Source organism: Microcaecilia unicolor, chromosome 4 (genome assembly GCF_901765095.1).
Source record: "Microcaecilia unicolor chromosome 4, aMicUni1.1, whole genome shotgun sequence".
In the NCBI taxonomy this organism is placed as follows: Eukaryota; Metazoa; Chordata; class Amphibia; order Gymnophiona; family Siphonopidae; genus Microcaecilia; species Microcaecilia unicolor.
This window is the reverse complement of record NC_044034.1, coordinates 167,659,991-167,685,432: the sequence shown is the minus strand read 5'-3', so window position 1 is coordinate 167,685,432 and position 25,442 is coordinate 167,659,991. Positions and strand designations below refer to the sequence as shown.

Below are 25,442 nucleotides of genomic sequence, written 5' to 3'. Positions count from 1 at the left end.
TGAGCAACCACTTTATTCTTTGACATATGATACATATCTAATATCTAAATTTAATAAAAGGTATTAATTGTGACTTATTTTTATTTATTTTTTCTGTGTGTTAGACAATTATGGATTTAAGGTCCACCCCCTGGCCCCACCCCTAACCCCGCCCCCTTTAGTCTTCCCAAACAGTTGGGCCACCAATAGACTTCCTGCTCCATCTCTGGCTGTCTTCAAATCTAAGCTAAAGCCCACCTTGTTAATGCTGCTTTTAACTCCTAACTCATATTCACTTGTTCAGAACCTTTATTTTATCATCCTCACTTTAATATTCTCTTATCTCTTTGTCCTAATGCGATTGTAAGCTCTGTGGCGCAGGGACTGTCTCTTCATGTTCAAGTGTACAGCGCTGTGTACGTCTAGTAGCGCTTTAGAAATGCTAAATAGTAGTAGCATTATAACATCCTCAGTTTTGTTTTCCATTCCTTTCCTAATAATATCTAACATTCTTTTTGCTTTCTTAGCCTCCACAGCACACTGAGCACAAACCATCCTAGTCCCGGCTAGTTTCCCTAAATTCCCTTGGCTATGTGCTACCATCTAGTATCCGATCAGTACCATTTCCCTCATTTTGTAAGCACTTTAAAGGATGAGGAAAAGAAGCCTCTTTCCTCCACTTGCTCCCCTTCTCCTTTCGTATCCTTCCTCTTTCTAAATCCCACTCCCTTTCCCGTATTTGGTTTTCCTTTATCTATGACCAGCGTTATAGAAATGCTAAGTAGTAGTAGTAGTAGTATGACCGGGGTCTCCTTGAAGTTGCTGCGCGCACTGTGAAAGTTTTGGGCCCACTTTCTTGTCGTAGTCTGGAATCCTGCCCCCTGCCGGTTATTGCTGTTCCGTGATTGGTTGAGGCAGGTTGGTGGTGGCTGGCCGGGGTGGTTGTTGGGAAGGAGAGGAGATGGCGGCGGAACCGAGTAAGACGGAGATTCAGACAATATTCAGGCGACTACGCGGAGTCCCAGCAAACCGAGTGAGAGAAATGGGTCAAAAGACGGATAATGGGAAGAGAAGGAATAGAGGCAGGAGACATGCAAGGGCGGGGGGAGGGAGAACAAGAGCAGGTGTATAGGAGTTAGCTTTGTGGGTGCTGAGCATCTCCAGTATTGAATAAAGCTCATTCATTGTGACCAGGGAGGGGTACTTTATGTTGTGCCGACACCCCTAGTCATTTTGAAATGTTGGTTCCTTTGAGTAAGTGTCATACGCTAATTCGTATTAGACTTTGGTTTTTGCCGTTTTTAGTTGAAAGGGGAAAAAAAGAAGGATGCTTAGGGTATGATGATGTCTTCTGGAGAGCAAAAGGTAAAAGATGGATGCTGCGGGATCCTCGAGACTTTTACGCCGTCCCCTTCTGGTGCATTACGCCAAAACCTCTGCATAGGTGCAGTTTTGCCAGATTTTGTGGTGTCTTAGTGTTTCTGGAGGTGTCTATGTAGCTTTGAGAGTAAATATCAATAACAGTCTTGACGTGAGAGAAGAAAAACTGCTGCTGAGTGCCAGAGCCGTAGCGAGGGGAGCTGACACCCGGGGCGGGTCGCCTCTGCGCACCCCCCCCCCCCCCCGGGTGCAGCACGGCGCACCCTCCTCCCGCTGTGCTAAAAGGATTTTAGTAAATCCTTTCATTTGTATATATTGTTTTATCTGTTAAAATTTAGATAAATTATTGTTTTCACCCTCTGCACACTTCACTCTCTTTTGATATCTTTCCCAGCAATACACTTAGGGAGAGAGAGATGAAGAATTGCCCTTCAGATTTGCTTAACAGTTGATCTAATCTTAGGTTTATCCCACTGCTTGCATAAGCATAGTCTTATAGTTCAGTTCTACTTCCTAGAGTAGCAGGTCCCCTGCATGCAGTGGGGTAAAGTCATCTTGTTGTCAGGTGATTCTGAAGGCTGGAGCAAGTGGTTAACTCTTTGACTATGTAACCTCTCTTTTCAGGTCACTATAGTGGTTTCCCATCCACTTCTCTATACAGTTTAAGCATTTCTTATTCACCTACAATTCCATTTATTATGCAACTCCTCATTACTTAATCCTTTCTCTCCCTACATCTTTCCTCATACACTCTTCCCCCTTGTTCTGTAAGCTTGCACACAGTTTTGCTCTTACCATGAAAATTGCATGTGTGGGTTATACCTACAGTTTTGTGTGTAACTTAATTGACAAATTAGCTACTAATTGGCACTAACAACCAGTTGGTGATTGACATTAATTTACAGTTACATATGTAACCGCAATTAATCAGTATTCTATAATGTTTGTGTGTCAATTCTATAATGTGGACATGAGAGGGGCATAGGTGGGTCAGGTAGATGTCTAGAACTTACAAGCTAAGGTTATAAAATATCACAATTTGTGCATGCCACCCATTGACATGGTGTAAGCAGCTGTGCCTAAATGCTGATGTATGAATGCTGACTTAAATTAGTATTCTATAACTTCTCATTCCTTGTCTGAGAACTCCATTTTGTCTTATACAGTTCTTTCCTTTCCTTTCTTTTCTTAATTTATTGCCTTTCCAAACCTGTGCGCAAGGCAAATTGTGATTCTGGTTCAGTAGGTAGCTCTTTCCCCAGTGGGCTTACAGTGTAAAGTGGAAGAGTGGAGGAGTAGCCTAGTGGTTAGTGCAGTGGACTTTGATCCTGTGGAAATGAGTTCGATTCCCACTGCAGCTCCTTGTGACTCTGGGCAAGTCACTTAACCCTCCATTACCCCAGGTACAAAATAAGTACCTGAATATATGTAAATCACTTTGAATGTAGTTGCAAAAACCTCAGAAAGGCGGTATATCAAGTTCCCTTTCTCTAAATTGGTGTCCAAGGTAAAGCGATTTGTGCAAAGGATCCATTGCTTTTCAAAACATTAATTGTATGAAAAAAAATGTATTACTTGTGTTTATCAATGTAGCAGAGACATTTGAAAAAGGATTATATGAGGCTTTGGATATTGATATACAGTAACATTTATGTATATTGGACAGCTAGGAAGAAAGTCTTGGCTGTCCCTCCATAGTCTTTAGATGCAGATTTCATTTATCAGATGTGGCAGTTTCAAGGCAAGAAGCAATTTGTGCATGGTATCAATGCATGCCACAGTCTGCCTTTACCTGAGCCTGGTTTATTAATGAAATGCAAAGGTGATGTAGCAGTTTCCAACACCACATTATCAGAGGTAGGGGGAAGCAAACTCTGGTATCTAGTACTCCCAGACTATACAGCATATTCACTGCAGAAGTAACGTTTTCTTTAACTGGGAATACTATGATAAAAACAAGTAACTTTTTGCAACCTCTCTGAACTTTAATTTAAATCTAAATCTGCATTTATATTCTGCTTTTATACTCCAAGGAGAATTTGAACATAGTCATCAATTAAAACAAAGTAACATACTCAATCTTGAATATAACAATCAAATAATCCTTAGGTGCACCACCTGTGTCCATTCCATATTCACTAATCCAACAATCTCACAAAAAAAAGTATATAAAATATAATAGAACATCAAAAACTCTGCCCCATGGTCATCCAAAATAACACTCTCCCACTTGCCCTGAAATTGCCCAGTCATTGATTGTAAGCCTAAAGACGTGCATAAAAAACAAGTTTTTAGCTTGTGAAAGGCAAGATTTCAGGTTCAAATTTTAGATCTGCTGGTAGCATCTTCCACAATTGTAGAGCTTTTCCTACTAAATTCCATTCTAGGGTTGAATGAAGCTTAAGCTTATGTATGGATGGTGTTATTAAACACAAGTCCTGGCTTGAGCACAGTGATCATGCACGCAACTATGGAACGCATTACCGAAGGCCATAAAATCAATACATGACCTAACAATCTTCCGTAGACTACTGAAAACGAACCTGTTCAAGAAGGCTTACCATAATGTTCCATCTTATATACAAAATAAATAGACTTTACACGAACTAGACAAAACCGAACTCTTGTCACTTGACTGTTTAACCTCACTGCTATTAAAGAAAGCTACACAATACGCACTACCAATCTATTTCCTAAATTGAAGATATCTCTATAGTCGATTACCTAACTTTTGCTACAACTCATTTTATCACCTAGAAACCTCTATGCAATGCCATAATGCATTCCACTGTATCATGTATGTATGCACCTTGATGCAAAATCATTGGTATGCAATACCACAATGTATTCTTCTTTACCATGTATGTATACAACTAAATGTATTACCATTTGAAATTCTGTACCCGGAAATGGCGATTGTCATCACGGCATAATGTAAGCCACATTGAGCCTGCAAAAAGGTGGAAAAATGTGGGATACAAATGCTACAAATAAGTACATAAATAAACCTTATGCGTTGTCATGGTAGTGTTGTGTACTAATACTCCACAGCTTTTTACAGTCTTGTCACTGTGATTTTTCTCTCTCTGCTGCCCCCAATTTTCATCAGACCTGTTTTGACTGTGGTGCAAAGAATCCCAGCTGGGCCAGTATTTCTTATGGTGTCTTTTTATGTATTGATTGCTGTGGAATCCATCGGTCTTTGGGTGTTCATCTCAGCTTCATCAGGTTGGTAGATGTTAGCTTTGGATTATCTGCTTATGACATATAAACCTATGTGCAAAGGATTTATGTAAAGAAATGATAGCAGAACATCATCTAGGGTAATAAGCTTAGGGAACTAAGTTAAGAATTCTACCAGTTCTAGTTATTTTAAAACTTGTTGCAAGACTAAAGCATTCTGTCAGTTGGAGGCAGCAGTGTGCTCTTAGAAATACTCAACCTGCAACTTTTCAAAGCTTTCACCGTGGTTCTTTCATATGCCACAGATTTGTACAAATTCAAAGAAAACTAACATGTTTTAATATAAAATTTTAGTGTCTGGGTTTGACTTTGAGGTTCATCTTGCTGCTAAAATGGCTGCTTGAATGGAACATGAATGATACAACCTTATACAATGATACAACCCTTATCCACAAACAAGGGTTTTTTTTTTTTTTTAAATCAAGTACTTTATTAATGTCCAACCAGTACAGGGTAATATAACAAACACAAATTACAATCATACCTTAACACGATATGAACAAGTCTCATATTCACAAACCCTTGTTGAAACATTAGTTCTATATTAGTACCAATTTTTCTGCCTTTTACATTTATCCCTATCACCCTTCCTTATAAACCTCCCCATCCCCTTCTTCCTAATACTCCCAGCTACTGCCATTTCCTCCAACTAGTGTGCCAACTGTATTAGTACAGTGGTGTTCTTTACACTGCACTTGGTACAATCACATTATTAAGAAACAATCAAGTTATCACTTGTGTTAGTATGATGCCTGTGCTGTAGTATGGGATTAGCAGGACCTGAGCTGGTGGGACCATTAGTGAATGTTGTTAGGCAGCATTCCCCCTGCTGCAGGTCTGGAAATATTCTTTATACCCCCTTGTCTGTCTGCAGAGTATTACTTTTTTCCCCCCAGCTTTGATTTCAGCTTGCAGTGACTGGCTCTTGTTTCTTAACCCCCCCCCCCCCCCCCAGGTCCACAGAGCTGGATTGTAACTGGAGTTGGTTTCAGTTGAGATGTATGCAGGTGGGAGGTAATGCCATTGCGGTAAGTGTGAACATGCAGCTAAGCTGCCTGTCCTGCTACTCACAGCTTCCCCTCCCACTGTGGGAGATGTCCTGTGAAAAATGTGCAAGCACAAGTGTATGGGTTTTTTCCATGTCAGCTGCAGAGTAGCTAGTAACTGGGACATCTTCCCACTTTCAGATTTCTTAAGACTAATTATGCTTTATTATCTGTCAGACTGCCTTCTTCCGTCAGCATGGTTGCACAACCAATGATGCCAGTGCCAAATACACAAGCCAGGCAGCACAGCTGTACCGAGAGAGGATTCGGAAGCAGGCCAGCACAGCCACTGCCAAGCATGGTACTGAGGCAAGTACTGCACCAGACGTGCTTTAGGGGTGCATGGGGAAAGAGACGTTGGGTAAGGTTCCTCTAGGAGACAGCAAGAAGATCTGTATGAGGAACAGTGAGTGACTGTCTGCTGAATGGGGTTGGTAGTTAATAGGCATATCCTGTGGGGAGGGGGAGATGAGAAGATCTTAATTTAGATCAGGAGGAGGTGGTGCAGGGGTCGTCTGAGGAAGGATGGGCACATTTTTGGTTCCAAAACTCTAGGATGTAGGTGGAGAAGAAAGAATGCGGCTTTCTGGATATTGACTGCCTGTGTCTCTTGGCCTCATTAGCTCTAGGTAAGGATTTGGGAGAAGCAGCTGCCAGAGAATGTTTTGCTTAAGGTGTCAGATTATGAGCTAAGTGTGTACCATATGTCCTGCAGAAGAACATCTGTTTCCGAGTCCCTTCACTGTTGATGATATAGCACTGTTATTTATCAGAGAGGAGCAGGTTCTTCTATTTGTCCCCTCAGTCCTTTTATCACTTACAGCTATGGATTGATGGAATGAATGGCTCTACTATGCAAATGCCAGAGAAGAAAAACTCGGATTTCTTCAGGGAGATCACTCAGGTAACAGCTGTACGAGCCGGCATGCATGTATGTAGATTGGGGCAGGTGAGTGGTGGGTGAAAACTCTGTATTTGTTAGCAAATGGGCAGCTGTAGAAATCATTCAACAAATGGATATAATTTGGGGACATTCATTATAATCTGTTTTGGAATTGTTAATTAGGCAGGAGTCTTATGGAACTTTGTTTTTTGTTCTTATCACTGTATTTCCTTGGTATTGTCCAAGCCTTCTTTCCCTTCATCCACATAGAAATTGAATAAGGTGGTTGTGGGCTATAAGAATTATGATGGTGATGTACTGATCCTAAAGTTCTCTGTACTTTGGAAACTGAAATCCACCTAAAAAGCACACTTGAACTATGTCTTGCAGAGGATGGTTGGTTTGATTTGTTTGATAATTTGAAAGCCTAATTAATTGAGTGCTGGTGGTATGCCTCAGAATAGCAGTTTGGGTAGAAACCCTTCCTCCTATGGTGGCAGAATTTTGGGCAAGGGGCAGTTATTTCATATTTGGACCTGTATAGTGATACAGATTTGTTTTGGGTTTTTTTTTTTTGGGGGGGGGGCAATGGTTGTTGTTCAAGGTTTCCATTAAGGGCTGCTATTTCATTGTTAGGCCACAGCTTAGATAAGTATAGGCCTCAGCATAATAGAGAGAACCAATTAGTTGACTATGTGCTTGTTGCTGCAAAGCTACTGTAATAATTTCCAATGAAACGCCTCTGTCTAGCCCTAGAATATAAGGAATAGGTTGGAAAGCTTTGCAGAAGGAGAGTACTTCTGATGCTAGTCTCCCCTCTTAAGTGTTGAAGCTGATGTCTCTTCTGTTGATGTTAATTGGATATAACATCTTCTGATGAGGATTTTGTCATTTTTTTTTTCATTCAGAGTATTGCCAGACTTCTTCTTCTCATTTTATTTTTCTTCCCCTCAGTCTGAGACCTTTGAAATGATATTTTAGGTGATGAAACCCAAACCTTAATGCAGCCAGTAGTTTTTTTGTTTTATTCCTCTGTCTCTATCCTTAATATGATGTATTTGTTTGTAGTTGTGAGATGATCTTCTTTATCAATAAATTCCTTTTTCTTGTCAGACTGATAAGTTTTTTTTTTTTTTTTTGTCAAAGGTTTTTTTTTTTTTGAAAAAAAAGTATTTAGCTGGCTGAAACTGGGTCTCTTCTCCCCCCCCCCCCCCTTAAGCGTAGGAGGAAGACACATCTGACTGTAACAGCACTTTTTCTGAAGCAGCAAAGATGACAGTGCTGGTCTCTGGTGGGGTGGTATTTTTATGGCACTATTCAAAATAGCGCCAGTGTTTTGATAATCTGGGTATTAGAGAGTGTACTATACAAGCTGCCCTCAATGTTGTACAATAGACAGCTTGTATTTGGCTTCTATTTTACTTTTAAGCCCTCAAGCATCTGGGACATGACCTCTGGTACTGGAGAAGCTTCGGAGCTCTGTCCTGTGCAGTTACAGGTTCCAGTGACGTCCTCGGATAACAAAGAACCTTCAGGTGAGCTCTTAAGATGATGTAATGAGACAAAAGACTGATGTAGACCCAAAGCAAAGTATGTACACAGGGGGAAATGTTAATGAGATGGAGGAGAAGGTATTACTGCAGGGCAACTTGTTAGTTGCAGTAGAGAAGATGTTAATGTGGTGGGGGAAGAATTGAGGTAAGGGTGGGACAGATCATTGGCTGGGAGGAAGAATTATTGCACAGAGTAGAGAAGGTGTTAATGTTGGGGAGGGACAAATTCGTGCACATACCCTGCAGAAGATTTTTTTTTTATTTATTTTCTAAAGTGATATACATCCATAAAAGAGTGCAAAGAATGGAAATAAAAGTAAACAAACAAAAAAAAGGTAACATACAACTTCTTAAAATCCTTCTAGCCCACTTCAAGGGAGAATAGTGTTACAAAGTGAAAAGAAAAAAAAAGAGAGAAAACAATTAGAATAAAATAGTCCTAATACTTAAGCAGTTTCAACTAAAATACTCCCAAACCTTTAAAAACAATCATTTCAAATAGCCCAATTGTGGAGGGAGATCTAATGTTGGCATTGCAGCAAAGTGCTTCTCATAAAACACCGGCTATCGTATGGAGTTTTACAAGCAGTTCTATGAAAATCTTAAGAAACCGCTTTTGGCCCTGTTTAATTCCATGGTAGAGGAGCGGACCGTGCCGGAAACGATGAAGGTAGCTCAGATTGTAGTTATCCCGAAGGCGGATAAGGACATGGCAGATCCGGGATCGTTTAGACCAATTTCCCTTCTTAATGTGGATGCCAAATTGTATGCTAAGATTTTGACAAATCGGCTGGCTCGGGTACTCCCGGAGTTAGTAGAAGAAGCTCAAGTGGGATTTGTGAAGGGGAGGACAGCGGTTCGGAACCTCCGTGCTATATTGGCCTCTTTAGAGACGGTGCAACATAAGCGTCTGGCTTCTCTGTTAATCAGTTTTGATGCAGAGAAAGCTTTTGACAGGGTGAGATGGCCCTATCAGTTTGAGACTTTGAAGCAATATGGTATTCAGGGGTTCTTTCTAGATGCGATTCAGGTGTTGTATCTGGAGCCTTTGGCATATGTCTGGGTAAATGGGATTCGCTCCCGCTCATTTAACATCTATCGAGGCACCAGGCAGGGGTGTCCGCTCTCTCCTCTATTTTTTGTGTTGTCCTTAGATCCACTGGTTAGAGCGATACAAACCCACCCAGAGATCAAAGGAGTGCCGATAGGTGTCTCGCAATTTTTGTTGTCGGCCTTTGCGGATGACTTACTAGTACATTTCACACAGCCCTCCCAGCTTTGTTAGAACTCTTTCAAGAATTTGGTGATTATGCAGGGTTCAAGCTTAACTATATGAAATCTTTGGCACTGGCCTCCTCAGAGGAGCAGAAAGGGGAGTGGGGGCAGACTTTTCCACTTCGGTGGGCACAAGGATCGTTTTGTTATTTGGGGGTTTGGCTGTCTATGAACTCGGCTGATATATATCGATTGAACGTGAATGGACTGCTAGGCGCTACGGAGACACGGTTGAAGAGTTGGGTGACCTTGCCCCTTACACTCTATGGGCGCATTCAGTTATTTCGGATGGTGGAATTCCCTAGGTGGCTTTATTATATAAGGCTATTGCCCGCCCTTATCTAGACCGAGATTTTAAAGTATTATATTGCTTGCTTAGACAGTATTGTTGGGGGGGGGGGGAGGCCAAACTGCTGCTGTCTCTGTTGATGGGTCACTGGAAGGAGGGAGGATTGGGCTTACCAGACCTGAAACGGTATAATAGGGCATGTTTATTGAGGCATTTTAGTGACTGGTTTTTTGACCTTGAAGATTATACACCCCGTAAAATAGAGGGTCAGTTCTTTGCCCCTTGTCATTTTTATTTTCTATTACAGGCGCCTAGGGCTAGCGTTCCGGAACATCTGAGGAACAGCTTGCTGCTGACATCTTTGCGGTCTCTTTGGAAAGACCTGATGGGTATTTGGGGCCTATCGAACAATATGTCGGATATGTTACCCATATGTGGAAATGTATCTTTTAAGCCTGGGATGGATAATAGGACATTTCAGGTTTGGGGGCACTTAGGCATTAGTCATCTGGAGCATCTGTTAAATAAGCAAGGGATGCTGTTAAATCTGGGAGCTTTAGGTATCGGTTATGATATGAACAACATTTTTGCCTATCATCAAATAACACTATGTGAGGTCCTTAGACTTTGAGGCTTTGAGAGACAGGCATTGTCATCGGATGAGACAATTCCTAGAAGGAGAGGGAACGGATCGGTTTTCAGTCTCGAAGTTGTATAAGTTATTGGGGAAGCTGCCACTTAAGAAAGACAGAGAGTAAATTAGAATGCGTTGGGCTAGAGACTTAGCTAGGCCGGGACTATCCTTGGATTTTGATATACTGCTTTCTTGGATTCCGGAAATGACCGGTAATGCGGGCCTCCGTGAATGCCAATACCGAATTCTTCATAGAGCATACCTCACAAAAACCCAGCTTTTTCGGATGAGAGGGGTGGAAGGCCCGTTGTGTGAAAAGTGTGGGAGATTGCCAGGCTCTCTATTCCACTGTTTGTGGGACTGCTTTTAGGTACAGCATTTTTGGACAGCTGTTTTGCAGTATTTGTCATTTTTACTGGGCTCTAAAATTGTATGCTCTCCGATGGGTGTACTGATGGATAGACACGAGGTCTTTGTCTTACAGAGCACATCTGGGAGGCATCTGGTCCATAAGGCCTGTTTGGTGGGTAAGAGGTTGCTACTTTGTCAATGGGTAAGCAGTACTCTCCCGGACTTCTGGCACTGGAGAAATAGATTTCATGAGCTGATGCTTTGTGAACGCCAGGGAGTAAGAGGCTCCTCTAGGAGGAGGAAGACTTTCTTGGACATTTGGGGCCCATACATTCAGTCGCTACATACAAGAGGTAGAAGTCTGGTACTAAATTCCCTTTGATTTTGAAGGAGGAGGGCATAGGGTATAGGTTGGTTTCTCTGGAAGATACCTTAGGGGGGTTTGGAAGGGGGTGAAGGGATGAGGGGGTAGGTACAGTATAGAGGGAAGGGAAGCTTCTGGGGGTGGGACAGAGATAGTGGCACCACACGGATGCGATGTGATTCTCCTGCTTAGTGGATGATACATTGTTGATTGGCAGAATTATAGTATAGGGCGGGGAAGAAATGACATTAGTAGAGCAATGAAATACCAAACCAAGACCACAGAATGTTGTCAGCAGTCTACATTTTATTTTTCAAAAATTTTTGTTGAAGAATGCCCAGGTTGCTACTTGATACATTTCAAAGTTAATGTATAGATTTCCTGACAATAGTTATGTACAGCACATTTGCATATATATGCCAAAGTTAATCAATATATTAATATGGAAAGGGGAGAAGGGAGGGGAAAGTTGGGGGGGAGGGGGGAAACAAAAGAAAATGTTGATGATAGCAGTTTAGCTGTATTAGTACAGGTTTGAAATGCTTATTACCAAAGTTATACCGATTGGCATGGAATTGTTTCATGTATGCATTCATCAATAAAAAAATTATTAAACTCTAAAAACAATCATTTCTCATGACCCTTAAGGAACTGCTCTAAATGTAGTAGATCCCATAATATATAATCCTTACTTTGAAAACCAAGCAAACATTTACATGGGAGTTTAAAGAAAAATGTAGCTCCCAAGGCCAGCATGCTAGACTTCAGTGCTAAAAAAAGCCTTCCTTCCGAGTTGTGTAGTCCTGGCAACTTCTGGAAATATTATTTTAGCTCCACAAAAAATCTCATCTTTTTTCTTAAATCTTATTATGAAATTATAAATCACTCCTTATTTATGCAAGTCACTAAGAGGGTAGACTGTGTTTGTATCACGTCGTGAGTATCTTCAAAAAAGGCTGTTAAATCAATCTCAGGTAATACTAATTGATCTACTCCTTGTTCAGAAGGGAGCTTTTTCTTAACAGGTAAATAGTAACAATTAGACAGTGGTAATGTTGCAGCATTATCGATACCTAAGACGAGTTATTTCCTTAATAAAATCTCGGGTGAGAGCATATATTACTGGAAAACTTGAGGCACAGATTTCTAGCTCTGCCTGCATTCTCCATTATTTCTAATTTCAAGTGTAAATTATGTGAATCTTTAACTGATGAAACAGATACTATCAGCAGTCTGCATTTCTACAGCTTGCAAGCATTTATCTGAAAGTAGATATATTTGAGTCCACATTAACCAATTTATCTACAACTTCTGAGAACGTTTGGCTCCAAGAGATAACTGATTTTAACATCCCCTCCATATGTTGATTCAAGTCCTAAAATCTTAAGGAACCTCTTGTGAATCTGTGAATGTGCAAGGCATTGGCTGAGTCTCAACAGATTGTACAAATTGAGGCATCTTAACATAAGTCACAACTGATGTCATCTAGGAGCCCTGCTATTTACAGTCAGGAGACAAGAAACCTAATATTATTGGCCCCAAAACACAAGATCCTGACGGAGGGGATGGAGGAGTATGATGGGGGGAGGGGACTAAGTGAGACGCCCAGAGGAGATAGTCTTGTCATTGCTGCCACTCCAGTGGTGGTCACATGCCGATCTGTTGGACCTGTTGTAATTAGTGTGGAAACTTTAATCCTGGCTTTACGTTTTCCCATGATTAAAGGAAAATAAGACAATAAAGTTCCTTAAAGTCAAAGAGGCCTTGGTGCTCCAACGGGCAGACCGTGCCTCTTCGGGCATGCCCCTTTGGCCCCTGATAACATCAAAAGGATGTCCACCTCTTCGCCTGATGGAATTCAGCAAATGCTCTCCAGTGAAACCGCCTGCACTAATTGCCAGATGGCAAGCGCAGAAGTGCCGTCCCACCAACAGAGGATGCTGGGGTAACACCTTTTCCCCCTGCAGAAGATGTTAATGAGCTAAGGAGAGAGCTTTACCAGAGGCATTAAGGCAAGGTGTTAATGAGGCGAGCCTCAGCACGGTTTCTATTTTTTGTCAATTCTTTAATTGATTGTTTTGTTGCTTTCAGAACCAGAACAAGGTCCCACCATAGATAGTCTCAGTACATCTCCTAAATCTGTTCTAGGTAAGTTGATTTCATCTTTTCTATGATGTGTTGACCATAAATTCAGCTGATAAATGGATTCTTATGCTTCTTATCGGTACCAGTCAGTGAGGGACTTCCTCTTACATAGTAACATAGGGGCTCATTTTCAAAGCACTTAGCCTTACAAAGTTCCATAGTAACCTATGGAACTTTGTAAGGCTAAGTGCTTTGAAAATACGCATAATAGTAACATAGTAGATGACGGCAGAAAAAGACCTGCACGGTCCATCCATTCTGCCCAACAAGATAAACTCATGTGTGCTACTTTTTTCTAGAGAGCTTGTAAACAAAAGGGGTGCAAAGATGTATGCAGTCTTGTCTGATGTATAATTGCAGGGCTGTCATGGATTCTTTGTTAAAATATCCTTCTCTGTGTGGTGAAGATGATAATCGGAAGCAGTGCTTTTTTGGGGGGTTAGGAGATTGTCTGTACATACAGGTCCCACAGCATCTTGATACTCCATTTATATACACACACATTTTCTGTATCTTGGGAACAATTTCAAATCTTTTTTTTTTTTATTATTTGTTTATTGATTTATAAAGTTTTTCACCAAGTACAATACTTGAATTAGGTAATACAGGCATAATTTGTTCCATCAAAATAATAATAATATAGACCACAAAAAGTTTGAGGAGGGGCTACATATTCAGGAGAGAAATTAAGGAATAAATAAAGAAATTATTTAGCATTACACGCCACACCTAATCATAACTATATCTGACATTAAACTTCGCATAATTTTTTTTGACTTAGAAAAACTTTTAATTGTTCTGGTAGGAAAAAGATATATTTTAGTCCTTGATATTTTATCACACATTTACATGGGTAATTTAAATAAAAAGAGGCCTCTATTTCTAGGGTCTCTTTCCTTAAAGCTATAAAAGCTTTTCTTCTTTCCTGTGTCTGTCTAGTAACATCGGGGTACATCCATATCTTTTTCCCACAAAATAAGGAATGTGATTTCTTAAAAAACATACGTTTTACAGCTTCCATATCTTGTTCAAAAATAAATGAAAGTAACAGTCATTCTTTCTGAATCCTCAGTTATAGACGATTCTAAAATTTCCGTTAAGATCATATTTTTCTTGTTCTTTTTGTAGAGGTCGTTGTAATATAATATCCACAGTTTCTTCTTCTTGATTCTTTTTAGTTGGTATATAATATATTCGATTAATTGGAGGAATAAGATCTGAGGGATAGTTCAAAACTTCTACCAAATATTTTTTAAAGACTTCAAGAGGAGTAAACCCCAGAGTTCTAGGAAAATTTAAGAAACGAAGATTCAGTCTACGATTATAATTTTCAATTTGTTCAATTTTTCTGTGAATTAAGTTTTTGTCTTTTATCGTCTCCAAAGAAAAGTCTTGTAACTTTTTCACTTCTTTTATTTCAGTCATTTGGTTAGCGGAATCTATTTCAGTTTTTTCAAAAGATTTAGAAAGTGTGTCCACCGTAGTTACCAGAGTAGAAATCTCTTGCGTAGAATTAGTTAGTTTAATGTCAAGGCTTTGGAGAGCATGCCAAATGCTCTCCAAAGTAACCGGCTCTGGTTTAGATGCCACAGATCTGTCCAGTAGCTGGGGGTTCAAAGGCCCCAGACCTCCGCAGACCTTCCCATCAACAGAGCCTCTTACCTGAGGCCTTTCTTCGCCGTCTTCCGAGTCCGACGACCTCATTATCATCAAAGAACTGACCCCAGGTTGCCAACACCAAAGAGGCCCAGTGAGTAAATGTGCTAGAATAGGGTTGTCTGGATAAAACCAATTAGGTTTAGCAAAAAAGTGCAGCCCAATAAATGTTCAGATTTTCTAAACTTTAAATATCCCTTCACAGCCTCCTCCAAGATGAATATTTATATGTGTATATAATCTGTTTGGTTCTCTAATGTAGACTGAGAGATTTTTTGCAGCTTCTTTTCTCCAAATCTTTATTTTTTTATTATTATTATTATTTTTATTTTTATTTTAGAAATGGAGTGACCAGAAGTGCACACAATATGCAGAATGGCATTGTTATTTTCTGTTCCCTTCCAAGTAATTACTAATGTTCTGTTTGCTTTTTTGGCTGCTGTTACACTGAAATCTTCAGCTCGGGATGTATTTCCCACAGGGACTCTGAGTTCCTTTTCCTGAGAGGTGACATTTATTGTGGAACCACATTGTGCAGGATTAGCTTTCTCTATGCATCTTGCATGTCCTTCCACAATCTCTCAGTCTGTATATGTTTTCATTATTTTGAATAATTTTATGTTATCTGCAAATTTGATTACCTCACTGTATCCTTTCCTGGATCTTTTATTGATGTAAGCAGTACTAGTCCCAATATAGATCCCAGTGCTACTGTTTCTTTTAACCAGTTGTCGTTCCACAATAAGACATTGCCACCTATCCATGACTTTTTAATTTTCTGAGAAGTTTGTCATGAAGGACTTTATGACAACATCTTCTGAAGATGCAAATTCATTCACTTTTATCTACATGCTTATTTATACCTCTTTTTTTTTTTTTAAGGTAGTCTGGTAGATGAGAAAAGCAAATTACCTTTCAGTAAATTCATGCTGTTTATTTTCCCATTAAGCAGTGTGTGTTCATATGCCCAGTAATGTTTTTTTAAAAAAATAGCATCCACCTAACAGAGCAGCAGTTTGGAATTAGTTGACTCATCTTGAGAAATTGTGGGTGGGAATGAAGGGGCTAATTTCAGCACTGTATGGAGAGGTAAAGTCTTTAAGCTGAAATATATGAAGGAATGGGATTTGAATCTAGGGGAGACCTTGACAGATAAGCAATGGAAAAGATTATAAACAAAATTTTGCTCTTGGTCAAGAAAACAAAGTTTTAGGCTATTCTCTTTTAAGATGGTGCATGACAACGGTTCACTTAATATATGCATCTACTTTGAGTGGCTGTTGGCGAGCATGCAGGGGAATGGGCATATTGGTATATATTTGGTGGTCATGCCCAAAGGTTACAAGATTCTGGACTTTAGGGTCAAAATAACTTCAAAGCATTTATAAAATCAGTCTTTTGGTAGAACCAAAACTCTTCCCTTGGGGTATTAGAACAAAGGGGCTGTAAACAAATATCAAAAACCCAATTTTTAGCATGTTGACCAGCTGCTTAGTGTGAGCGCATACGGATGGTGGCAGGTTGTTTTATTATTTTCCTCTTTGTCAGGTTTCTCAAATCTATCTCTTGGCCTACCATATTAATGTTTTTACTAGTCTGCCACTGCTTTTTTTTTTTTTTGCTCATTCCAATTTTCCTTATTAGATCTGAGTTGCTTTTTAAGGATTCCTTCTGGCTTTTATAAACTTTCACATGACCATTTAGCCATGCTAGCAGATGTTTGATCTTTTAGCTGCAGAGTATATTTTTGTTTGAGCTTCCAAGATGCCTCACACAGACTTTTAATCCTTGTAATTGCTGCTTTTACATTCCTCATTTTATCATAGTCTCCAACTTTATACACTTTGCAGTAATAGGTATTTCTCTCCAGTGATCCAAATTTGATTGCATTATGATCACTGTTGCCAAGTGGCTCCACCACTCCTTGCACAACGTACCAGGAAACCTGAAGTAACCTTAAAATGTTTCTCGTTTTGGATCGGCTTGAAATCATCAACCCTACCTGCTGTTCCTTCTTTTTAACTTAAGATAGGAATAAAAACAATGTTTGTCTCTTTCTCAGAGGAGTCCATGCGTCTGTCAGCACAGGAGTCGGCACCCAGTACAGGTGACTGGAAAACCAGTGACTGTGTGAGCAGCTCTCAGCTTTAGGTGGCTGAAACTTCCTGTTCTGTGCCTGTCTCCTTTCAGCCACTCTGCTACAGTTCACACTCTTAGCTTGGATGTTAGCAGGCATGATTTTTAGTTGTTGGAAAATGGGGTGCTAGAGCATGTTTGCCACTATTTGGCTTAGTTACCACTTTACCAACAATAATCCAAGTTACTCTTCATGGGGCTTCTTCCTCTCTTCACTGTTTACTCTCAGTTCTTTCCTGATCTTGTCCCTTCTCTGTTCTGTCTGAGAGTGCGGCTCGGTGGCCCGTGAAGTTGTGTGTCAGATGAATAAAATGTTGATTAGTGCTTTTTGCTATTAATCTACCCAGTTCCTTATTTTAACATGGCAGCAGCGTTTCTGTTTGGCAGGGTTTGGTGAAAATGTTACAGTTGCATGATCCACTTTGAGGTGACATGCTAAAGTTCTAATGCACCTGGCTCTGTCCTGAAGGGGTAGCACTGGAGACTCTGCTTGCCTAGCATTGCCTTGATATAAGAAGCTCTTGGAATCTAGTCCACCTAGCAGCGCCTTGGGGTGGGTAGCCCAGATGTGGAAAATGTTAGAGAACCAGGCTGTCTCGACACTGCCACAGGGCAGGAGGAGTGTTGCTTATCACTTAAGGCCCTGGCTGTTTGGCATTATCATGAGAGCAGATATCGAGAAAAGCCACAGTTGTCGGCCACTACCCTGAGGGGAGGTATCACCAGAGGCCATGCCTACCAGGCATTATGTATGAGGGAAGGTATCACGAGTCCCCATCTTCCAGGTACTACCCTGAAAGGAATAGCCATGAAGCACCAGTTGTCTGGTAATGTCCTGGGAATAACTGTGCTTGCTGACACCTTGGCTATTTGGCATTGGGTTTTCCTTATCCCATTATTTTCTGTCTTAATGCCTCTTTCTTCCAGTTACAGACTTGAAGCCCTCCATTATTGGAAAGAAAAAGCAGACTGCTGCCAAGAAAGGGGTATGTTCTGCAGGAACTGTTCTCTTGAGGGGGAGGGAAGAGGGAGTGAAGGCTGGTTTCACAACTTGTCAAAGATGATTCCTTCCCTTCTCTAAGTAAAACACAGAAAAGAGGAGCTTCTCAACTAATAGGAGACTTGAACACTGTTGAGGTTCATATTCTGACATGTATAAAAGGTAGGAGCTCCTGGAAAGATTAAGTTGGAGGCTTTCACAAGCTGCAGTGACGTGAAGTCAGAACAGAGTAGCCAAGGCTAGTTTGTTACAAGTCATTAAGGTCTGTGAAAAAGCCACTGGTGGTTTGACTGCTGTTTTTTCCTTCCTCTAGTTGGGCTCAAGGAGAGGGCTTGGAGCTCAGAAGGTGAGCAGCGAGAAGTTTAATGAGATTGAGCATCGGGCTCAAGCTGCTGAAAAACTGAGAGAGCAACAGGCGGCTGAGACCAGGAGAGAATCAGATGAATCGCTGTGAGTTTTAATGTATTCATGACCTCCTGAGAGAATGGTCTGTTGCAGGCAGGAATCTTATCTGTGCAACACTTATTTTCTTTTAGGGGTGAGGTGGAGGAAATTGTACAAGACAGAGGAACAGCATGGCATAAATAGGGCAGAAGGGCATGGCTTAGGGTTACTTCTGCACACTGCCATGCAGAGGACCTAGGTTAAATTCCTATTTCAAATATTCTGCTCTCCAGGCAGTCAGAGGCTAGGGATTTTGAAAAGGCAGCATCCGCAACCCCTGGGGGAAGAGTCCCTGTCATCTTGCAATAGAAACACCTGGTTACCAGGTTTAGGATGTTTGAATTCAGGGTTCTGGAAGGAGCCCTGATGCCTGGACTCCATCCAAGCACTTTTATTTCAGTGACTGAGTTAAGTATAAGAAAAAGAGAGACATATATCCCTGGATAATTGTAAGTATTATTTGTTAAAATTTGATATACTGTCTAGCTTTATAAGATCACAGCAGTTTACAAAAGTTCATAAAACCAACAGACATAGCAAAGTTAAACTATTTCTAAGTATTACTTATAGAAACAATAGAAAATAATTGCGATAGTATAATACATCATCAGACACTGCTCATGAATCCTTCCCTCCCAAACAACTTGATCACCAAAGGCCTGAATGAAAAAGTTTTTAAGCCTTCGTTTAAAAAAAAAACTTTCCTTCTGCTCACTGATACTAGAATCCTGATGTCTGATCTTGATTTCAATTAAGCTGGAAGACCAAAGGATCAGGAGGAGAGCGCCAGGCCCAGAAATACATAAATAGGGGAAGAAAGATGGAGAGGGGCAAGAGTAGTGTGTGTTAATGAGAGAAAGGAGCCATGCTGGATAGGGAAGAAGTAGTATAGCAATGGATGAGGCAGTGTGAGATGAGGAAGGGAGCAATGTGGGTGAAGAGAGTATAGAGAGAGATGAAGGAGAACAGTGAATAGAAAGGGGATCAGCATGGAGGGGAAGGGAGGGAAGCAGTGGATAAGAGCAAGCAGTGTGATGTTAAGAAGGCAGAGAGAAACATGAGGGTAAGGAGGAGAGGAGAGGAGAGAAGTAAGTAGTCCTGATTTTAGGTTGTTTTTTTTTTTTTTTTTTTAGGGTGTCTGCTATGAGACTGGCATATCAGGAGCTGCAGATTGATCGTAAAAAGGATGAGAAGAGGCTGCAAAACCTCGAGGGGCAGAAACTGCAGCAAGCGGAGAGACTGGGAATGGGTTTAGCAGCCCGGAGGTATGACGCTACAGGCTATGACTTCTGAAAAGAGAACATTAGGGCAGAGCCACTGAACAGGGGTGCAAGAGCAGCCCATACTGTTTAATGGGACATAACTGATTGTTTCTGGACTGTATATTTAAAAAAGCATTCTTAAATTTCAGACTTGTTAATCAATGAATTCTTTGCATTTGTAACTTCCCAGTAGTTTCTTTTACTGGCCTCTTCAGTGTAATCCACCTTTAAACCTATTTTGGGAGTGGGTAGGCTAGAAGTGTCTGAGATTAGATTGCTAAGAGAAAAGCTTTGATGCTTTAAAGTATATGAAACCCTTATAACTCAATGTGTGCCTGTGTCTCTTGTAGTTCAGTCTCACACTCTATGCTCTCAGAAATGCACGTTATTGAACAAGAAACTCCAGTTGCTGTAAAGTCCTCTCGCACTCATCTTGACCTATTTGAAGACTCTAGCTTCACGTCTGGACCACCCAAGTAAGAGTCTCCAAAATATTTTATTGTAGTATAATGTAGTGTAATATTCTGTATATACAGTGCTGCACAAGGTGTCCTACAGAACAGTAAGAAAGCAAATGGATGTTCCTTGGGGGCCACTCTTGGATTCAGGTCCTGCTTCTTGGACTTGCAGAGGATGGGGATGTTGCTGGAGGAGCACTTGCACCTCCTGGCATGGGGGATAGATAGTGACAATATAACTGTATATCAGCTAATGACTCAGATAGACCAGCTGGTCCATCCAACCTAGATTCCTCCTCAGATGAGCATATAAACTCTCATGTTTAAACCAGCACCTAACATGTCTTTTCGTTGACCTCTTAACCATGTTTCTATCCATGCCTTCCGAATCATTCCCAAGCATTCTCTAGTTATCTTACAATGCTGGCCTCTGCCATATTTGTTGTTCTCCGAGGACAAGCAGGCTGCTTGTTTTCACGACTGGGGTTGACGTCCACGGCAGCCCCCACCAACCGGAACAAAACTTTGGGGGCGGTCCCGCACGCAGGGTACGCCCACCGCGCATGCGCGGCCGTCTTCCCGCCCGTGCGCGACCGTTCCCGCTCAGTCTTTTCTGCGCTGGAGAGAGCCGCGTTCGTCTCTCTCTCTGTCAGCCCCGGAAACCGGATCGCGTTTTCGCCGCGAGATTTTCTTCGTTGAGTTTCTTTACTTTGTTTTATTTTGTTAAAAAAAAAAAAGAGAGAGAAACTTGTTTTCCCTCGTCTTTTAGCGGGGGCGTCTCGTTGCGGCCTTGTGGCCGCGCGGTCGATTTATTTTTCGAGGTGTGAAATTACCGCCACCATCGAGGACTTTGACTTCGCCGACGCGATTTTTCCGTCGATGTCCTCGAAGGTCCCGAGTGGATTTAAAAAGTGTGGTCGGTGCGGCCGGCATATCTCGCAGACCGACACTCACGCTTGGTGCCTCCAGTGCCTCGGGCCGGAGCACGATACCAAGACGTGCACCTTGTGTCTCGGTTTACGGAAACAGACACAGGTGGCAAGGCAAGTTGTACGGGACCGTCTTTTTGGAACTTGCGCCGGCCCTTCGCCTTCGACAGCATCGATATCGACGGCCGGATCTTCGGTACCGGTACCGATGTCCACGAAATCGGCACTGACCCCAGGAGTACGGGTCCCGTCGGCCCGCCGGTCTTCCGGAGATGGCAGGGGTGAGCGGCCGCGTGGGCAATCGGCCCCGGTCACTCCCTCTACCCAGGGTCCTCGGGACCGAACCCTGTCGGACCCGATCCCTCGAGGGCGAGGGGGATCTACCTCCTCTTCGGTACCGTTGAGCGCCGATGACGGGCACTGGAAAAAGACAAAAAAGCACCGTCATCGGTCGCCCACGGCGCATATGGCTCCCGGCTCCAGAGACGATTCGACGCTGAGGAAGCGGCAGCGCCGAGAGGAGCGGTCCCCCTCTGTAGTACAGGTATCGTCATGTCAGGGTGCCAGCACTTTGGTGCCGTCTCCTGGACCCGAACAGCTTCCAGCACCGGCTTCTCTACCGGCCCCCTCGCCTTTCCCAACAGCGGGCCTGGACGAGTGCCTCCGAGCCATCCTTCCGGGGATCCTGGAAGGGCTGATGCGCCAGACTGTGCCGGCGCCGGGGGTGCTTGTGCCCTCGGTGCCGTTGATGGAGGCGCCGGCGTGCTCTAGCCCGGTGCCAAGGCCTTCAAAGCCGCTTGCGGCGCCGGTCTCGACCGCCACGCAGGTGGAGTCCTCATCGACGTCGATGGAGGGAGCTTCATCCCCGCCGGCGCGGGAGTCCACCGCTCGACACCATCACCGAGGACTCGAAGTCGAGCCGGGCCCGGTTGAGGTCTGAGCTACAGGAGCTCATGTCCGACACCGAGGAAGAGGCCTCGTGGGGGGAGGAGGAGGACCCCAGATATTTCTCCTCAGAGGAGTCTGTGGGCCTTCCCTCCGACCCCACTCCTTCGCCAGAGAGGAAGCTCTCGCCACCTGAGAGCCTCTTTTGCCTCCTTCGTCAGGGATATGTCTATCTGCATTCCCTTCCCCGTGGTCTCTGTGGATGAGCCGAGGGCCGAGATGCTCGAGGTCCTCGACTATCCATCACCACCTAGAGAGTCCTCCACGGTACCGTTGCACAATGTCCTCAAAGAGACACTGCTTCGGAACTGGTTGAGACCGTTATCTAATCCCACCATCCCCAAGAAAGCGGAGTCCCAATACAGGATCCACTCTGACCCAGAGTTAATGCGGCCTCAATTGCCTCATGACTCGGCGGTCGTGGACTCTGCTCTCAAGAGGGCACGGAGTTCGAGGGATACTGCCTCGGCACCACCGGGGCGGGGGTCTCGCACTCTGGACTCGTTTGGGAGGAAGGCCTACCAATCCTCAATGCTCGTGACCCACATCCAGTCCTACCAGCTCTACACGAGCATACACATGCGGAATAATGTGAAGCAACTGGCGGACCTGGTTGACAAGCTCCCCCCGGAGCAGTCCAGGCCTTTTCAGGAGGTGGTCAGGTAGCTGAAGGCGTGCAGAAAGTTCCAGGGGTATATATGCGGCCCAAGGTATAGTGATGCGCAGGCTCTCATGGCTGCGTGCCTCTGACCTGGACAACCGCACCCAGCAACGACTGGCGGATGTCCCTTGCCGGGGGGAATAATATTTTTGGTGAGAAGGTCGAGCAGTTGGTGGACCAACTACATCAGCGGGAAACCGCCCTCGACAAGCTCTCCCACCGGGCGCCTTCAGCATCCATCTCAGCAGGTGGACGTTTTTCCCAGGCCAGGCAGGCTGCGCCCTACGCCTACAACAAGCGTAGGTACACCCAGCCGGCCCGAAGGCCTCCTCAGGCACAGGGACAGTCCCAGCGCGCTCGTTCTCGTCAACAGCGTGCGCCTAAGCAGCCCCCAGCGCCTCCACAGCAAAAACCGGGGACGGGTTTTTGACTGGATCCATGGGAACATAGCCGCCTTCAAAGTGTCTGTGCCGGACGATCTGCCAGTCGGGGGGAGGTTAAAATTTTTTCACCAAAGGTGGCCTCTAATAACCTCCGACCAGTGGGTTCTCCAAATAGTGCGGTGTGGATACGCCCTGAATTTGGCCTCCCCTCCACCAAATTGTCCTCCGGGAGCCCAATCCTTCAGCTCCCAGCACAAGAGGGTACTTGCAGAGGAACTCTCCGCCCTTCTCAGCGCCAATGCGGTCGAGCCCGTGCCACCCGGGCAGGAAGGGCAGGGATTCTATTCCAGGTACTTCCTTGTGGAAAAAGAAAACAGGGGGGATGCGCCCCATCCTAGACCTGAGAGGCCTGAACAAATATCTGGTCACAGAGAAGTTCAGGATGCTTTCCTTGGGCACCCTTCTGCCAATGATTCAGAAAAACGATTGGCTATGTTCCCTGGATTTAAAGGACGCATACACTCACATCCCGATACTGCCAGCTCACAGACAGTATCTCAGATTCCGCCTGGGGACACGGCACTTTCAGTATTGTGTGCTGCCCTTTGGGCTCGCCTCTGCCCCACGGGTGTTCACGAAGTGTCTCGTGGTGGTCGCGGCGTATCTACGCAAGCTGGGAGTGCACGTGTTCCCGTATCTCGACGATTGGCTGGTCAAGAACACCTCGGAGGCAGGAGCTCTCCGGTCTATGCAGTGCACTATTCACCTCCTGGAGCTGCTGGGGTTTGTGATAAATTACCCAAAGTCCCATCTCCAGCCAGTCCAATCTCTGGAATTCATAGGAGCTCTGCTGAATTCACGGACGGCTCAGGCCTTTCTTCCCGAAGCGAGGGCCCACAACCTCCTGTCCCTCGCTTCCCAGACCAGAGCGTCTCAGCAGATCACAGCTCGACAGATGTTGAGACTCCTAGGTCTTATGGCCCCTACAGTTCATGTGACTCCCATGGCTCGTCTTCACATGAGATCTGCTCAATGGACCCTAGCTTCCCAGTGGTGTCAGGCCACCGGGAATCTAGAAGATGTCATCCGCCTCTCCATCAGTTGCCGCACTTCACTGCACTGGTGGACCATTCGGACCAATTTGACCCTGGGACGCCCATTCCAAATTCCACAGCACACGAAAGTGCTAACGATGGATGCATCTCGCCTGGGGTGGGGAGCTTATGTCGATGGGCTTCACACCCAGGGACTGTGGTCCCTCCAGGAAAAAGATCAACCCTCCTGGAGCTCCGAGCGGTCTGGAACGCACTGAAGGCTTTCAGAGATCGGCTGTCCTGTCAAATTATCCAAATTCGGACAGACAATCAGGTTGCAATGTATTACATCAACAAGCAGGGGGGCACCGGATCTCGCCCCCTGTGCCAGGAAGCCGTCAGGATGTGGCGTTGGGCTTGCCAGTTTGGCATGCTTCTCCAAGCCACATACCTGGCAGGTGTAAACAACAGTCTGGCCGACAGACTGAGCAGAGTCATGCAACCGCACGAGTGGTCGCTCCATTCCAGAGTGGTACGCAAGATCTTCCGAGAGTGGGGCATTCCCTCGGTGGACCTTTTCGCCTCTCAGACCAACCACAAGCTGCCTCTGTTCTGTTCCAGACTCCAGGTTCACGGCAGACTAGCGTCGGATGCCTTTCTCCTCCATTGGGGGACCAGCCTCCTGTATGCTTATCCTCCCATACCTTTGGTGGGGAAGACCTTACTGAAGCTCAAGCAAGACCACGGCACCATGATTCTGATAGCGCCTTTTTGGCCCTGACAGATCTGGTTCCCTCTTCTTCTGGAGTTGTCCTCCGAAGAACCGTGGAGATTGGAGTGTTTTCCGACTCTCATTTCGCAGAACGACGGAGCGCTTCTGCACCCCAACCTTCAGTCTCTGGCTCTCACGGCCTGGATGTTGAGGGCGTAGACTTTGCTTCGTTGGGTCTGTCTGAGGGTGTCTCCCGTGTCTTGCTTGCCTCTAGAAAGGATTCCACTAAAAAGAGTTACTTTTTCAAGTGGAGGAGGTTTGTCGTTTGGTGTGAGAGCAAGGCCCTAGAACCTCGTTCTTGTCCTGCACAGAACCTGCTTGAATACATTCTGCACTTATCAGAGACTGGCCTCAAGACCAACTCAGTAAGGAATCACCTTAGTGCGATTAGTGCTTACCATCTTCGTGTAGAGGGTAAAGCCATCTCTGGAGAGCCTTTAGTCGTTCGATTCATGAGAGGCTTGCTTTTGTCAAAGCCCCCTGTCAAGCCTCCTGCAGTGTCATGGGATCTCAACGTCGTCCTCACCCAGCTGATGAAACCTCCTTTTGAGCCACTGAATTCATGCCATCTGAAGTACTTGACCTGGAAGGTCATTTTCTTGGTGGCAGTTACTTCAGCT

At 43.9% G+C, this 25,442-nt stretch overlaps 1 protein-coding gene across 4 annotated transcripts in view; it reads left to right on the top strand.

Moving 5' to 3' along the window:
• Positions 1-919: 919 nt before the first annotated feature.
• ARFGAP2 (ADP ribosylation factor GTPase activating protein 2) overlaps positions 920-25,442 on the top strand; it is a 59,334-nt gene continuing 34,811 nt past the window's right edge. The window contains exons 1-12 of one of the 4 annotated variants that reach the window (XM_030200883.1): positions 920-1,012; positions 4,469-4,587; positions 5,558-5,630; positions 5,826-5,957; positions 6,472-6,552; positions 7,961-8,066; positions 13,089-13,145; positions 16,861-16,905; positions 17,868-17,920; positions 18,248-18,384; positions 19,512-19,643; positions 19,991-20,116. In XM_030200883.1, coding sequence (XP_030056743.1) covers positions 941-1,012; positions 4,469-4,587; positions 5,558-5,630; positions 5,826-5,957; positions 6,472-6,552; positions 7,961-8,066; positions 13,089-13,145; positions 16,861-16,905; positions 17,868-17,920; positions 18,248-18,384; positions 19,512-19,643; positions 19,991-20,116 — 1,133 coding nt within the window. In that variant the 5' untranslated portion in view covers positions 920-940. Of the gene's footprint in view, positions 1,013-4,468; positions 4,588-5,557; positions 5,631-5,825; positions 5,958-6,471; positions 6,553-7,960; positions 8,067-13,088; positions 13,146-16,860; positions 16,906-17,861; positions 17,921-18,247; positions 18,385-19,511; positions 19,644-19,990; positions 20,117-25,442 lie in introns of all 4 variants that reach the window. The other 3 variants (XM_030200882.1, XM_030200886.1, XM_030200884.1) reach the window with 3 other exon arrangements.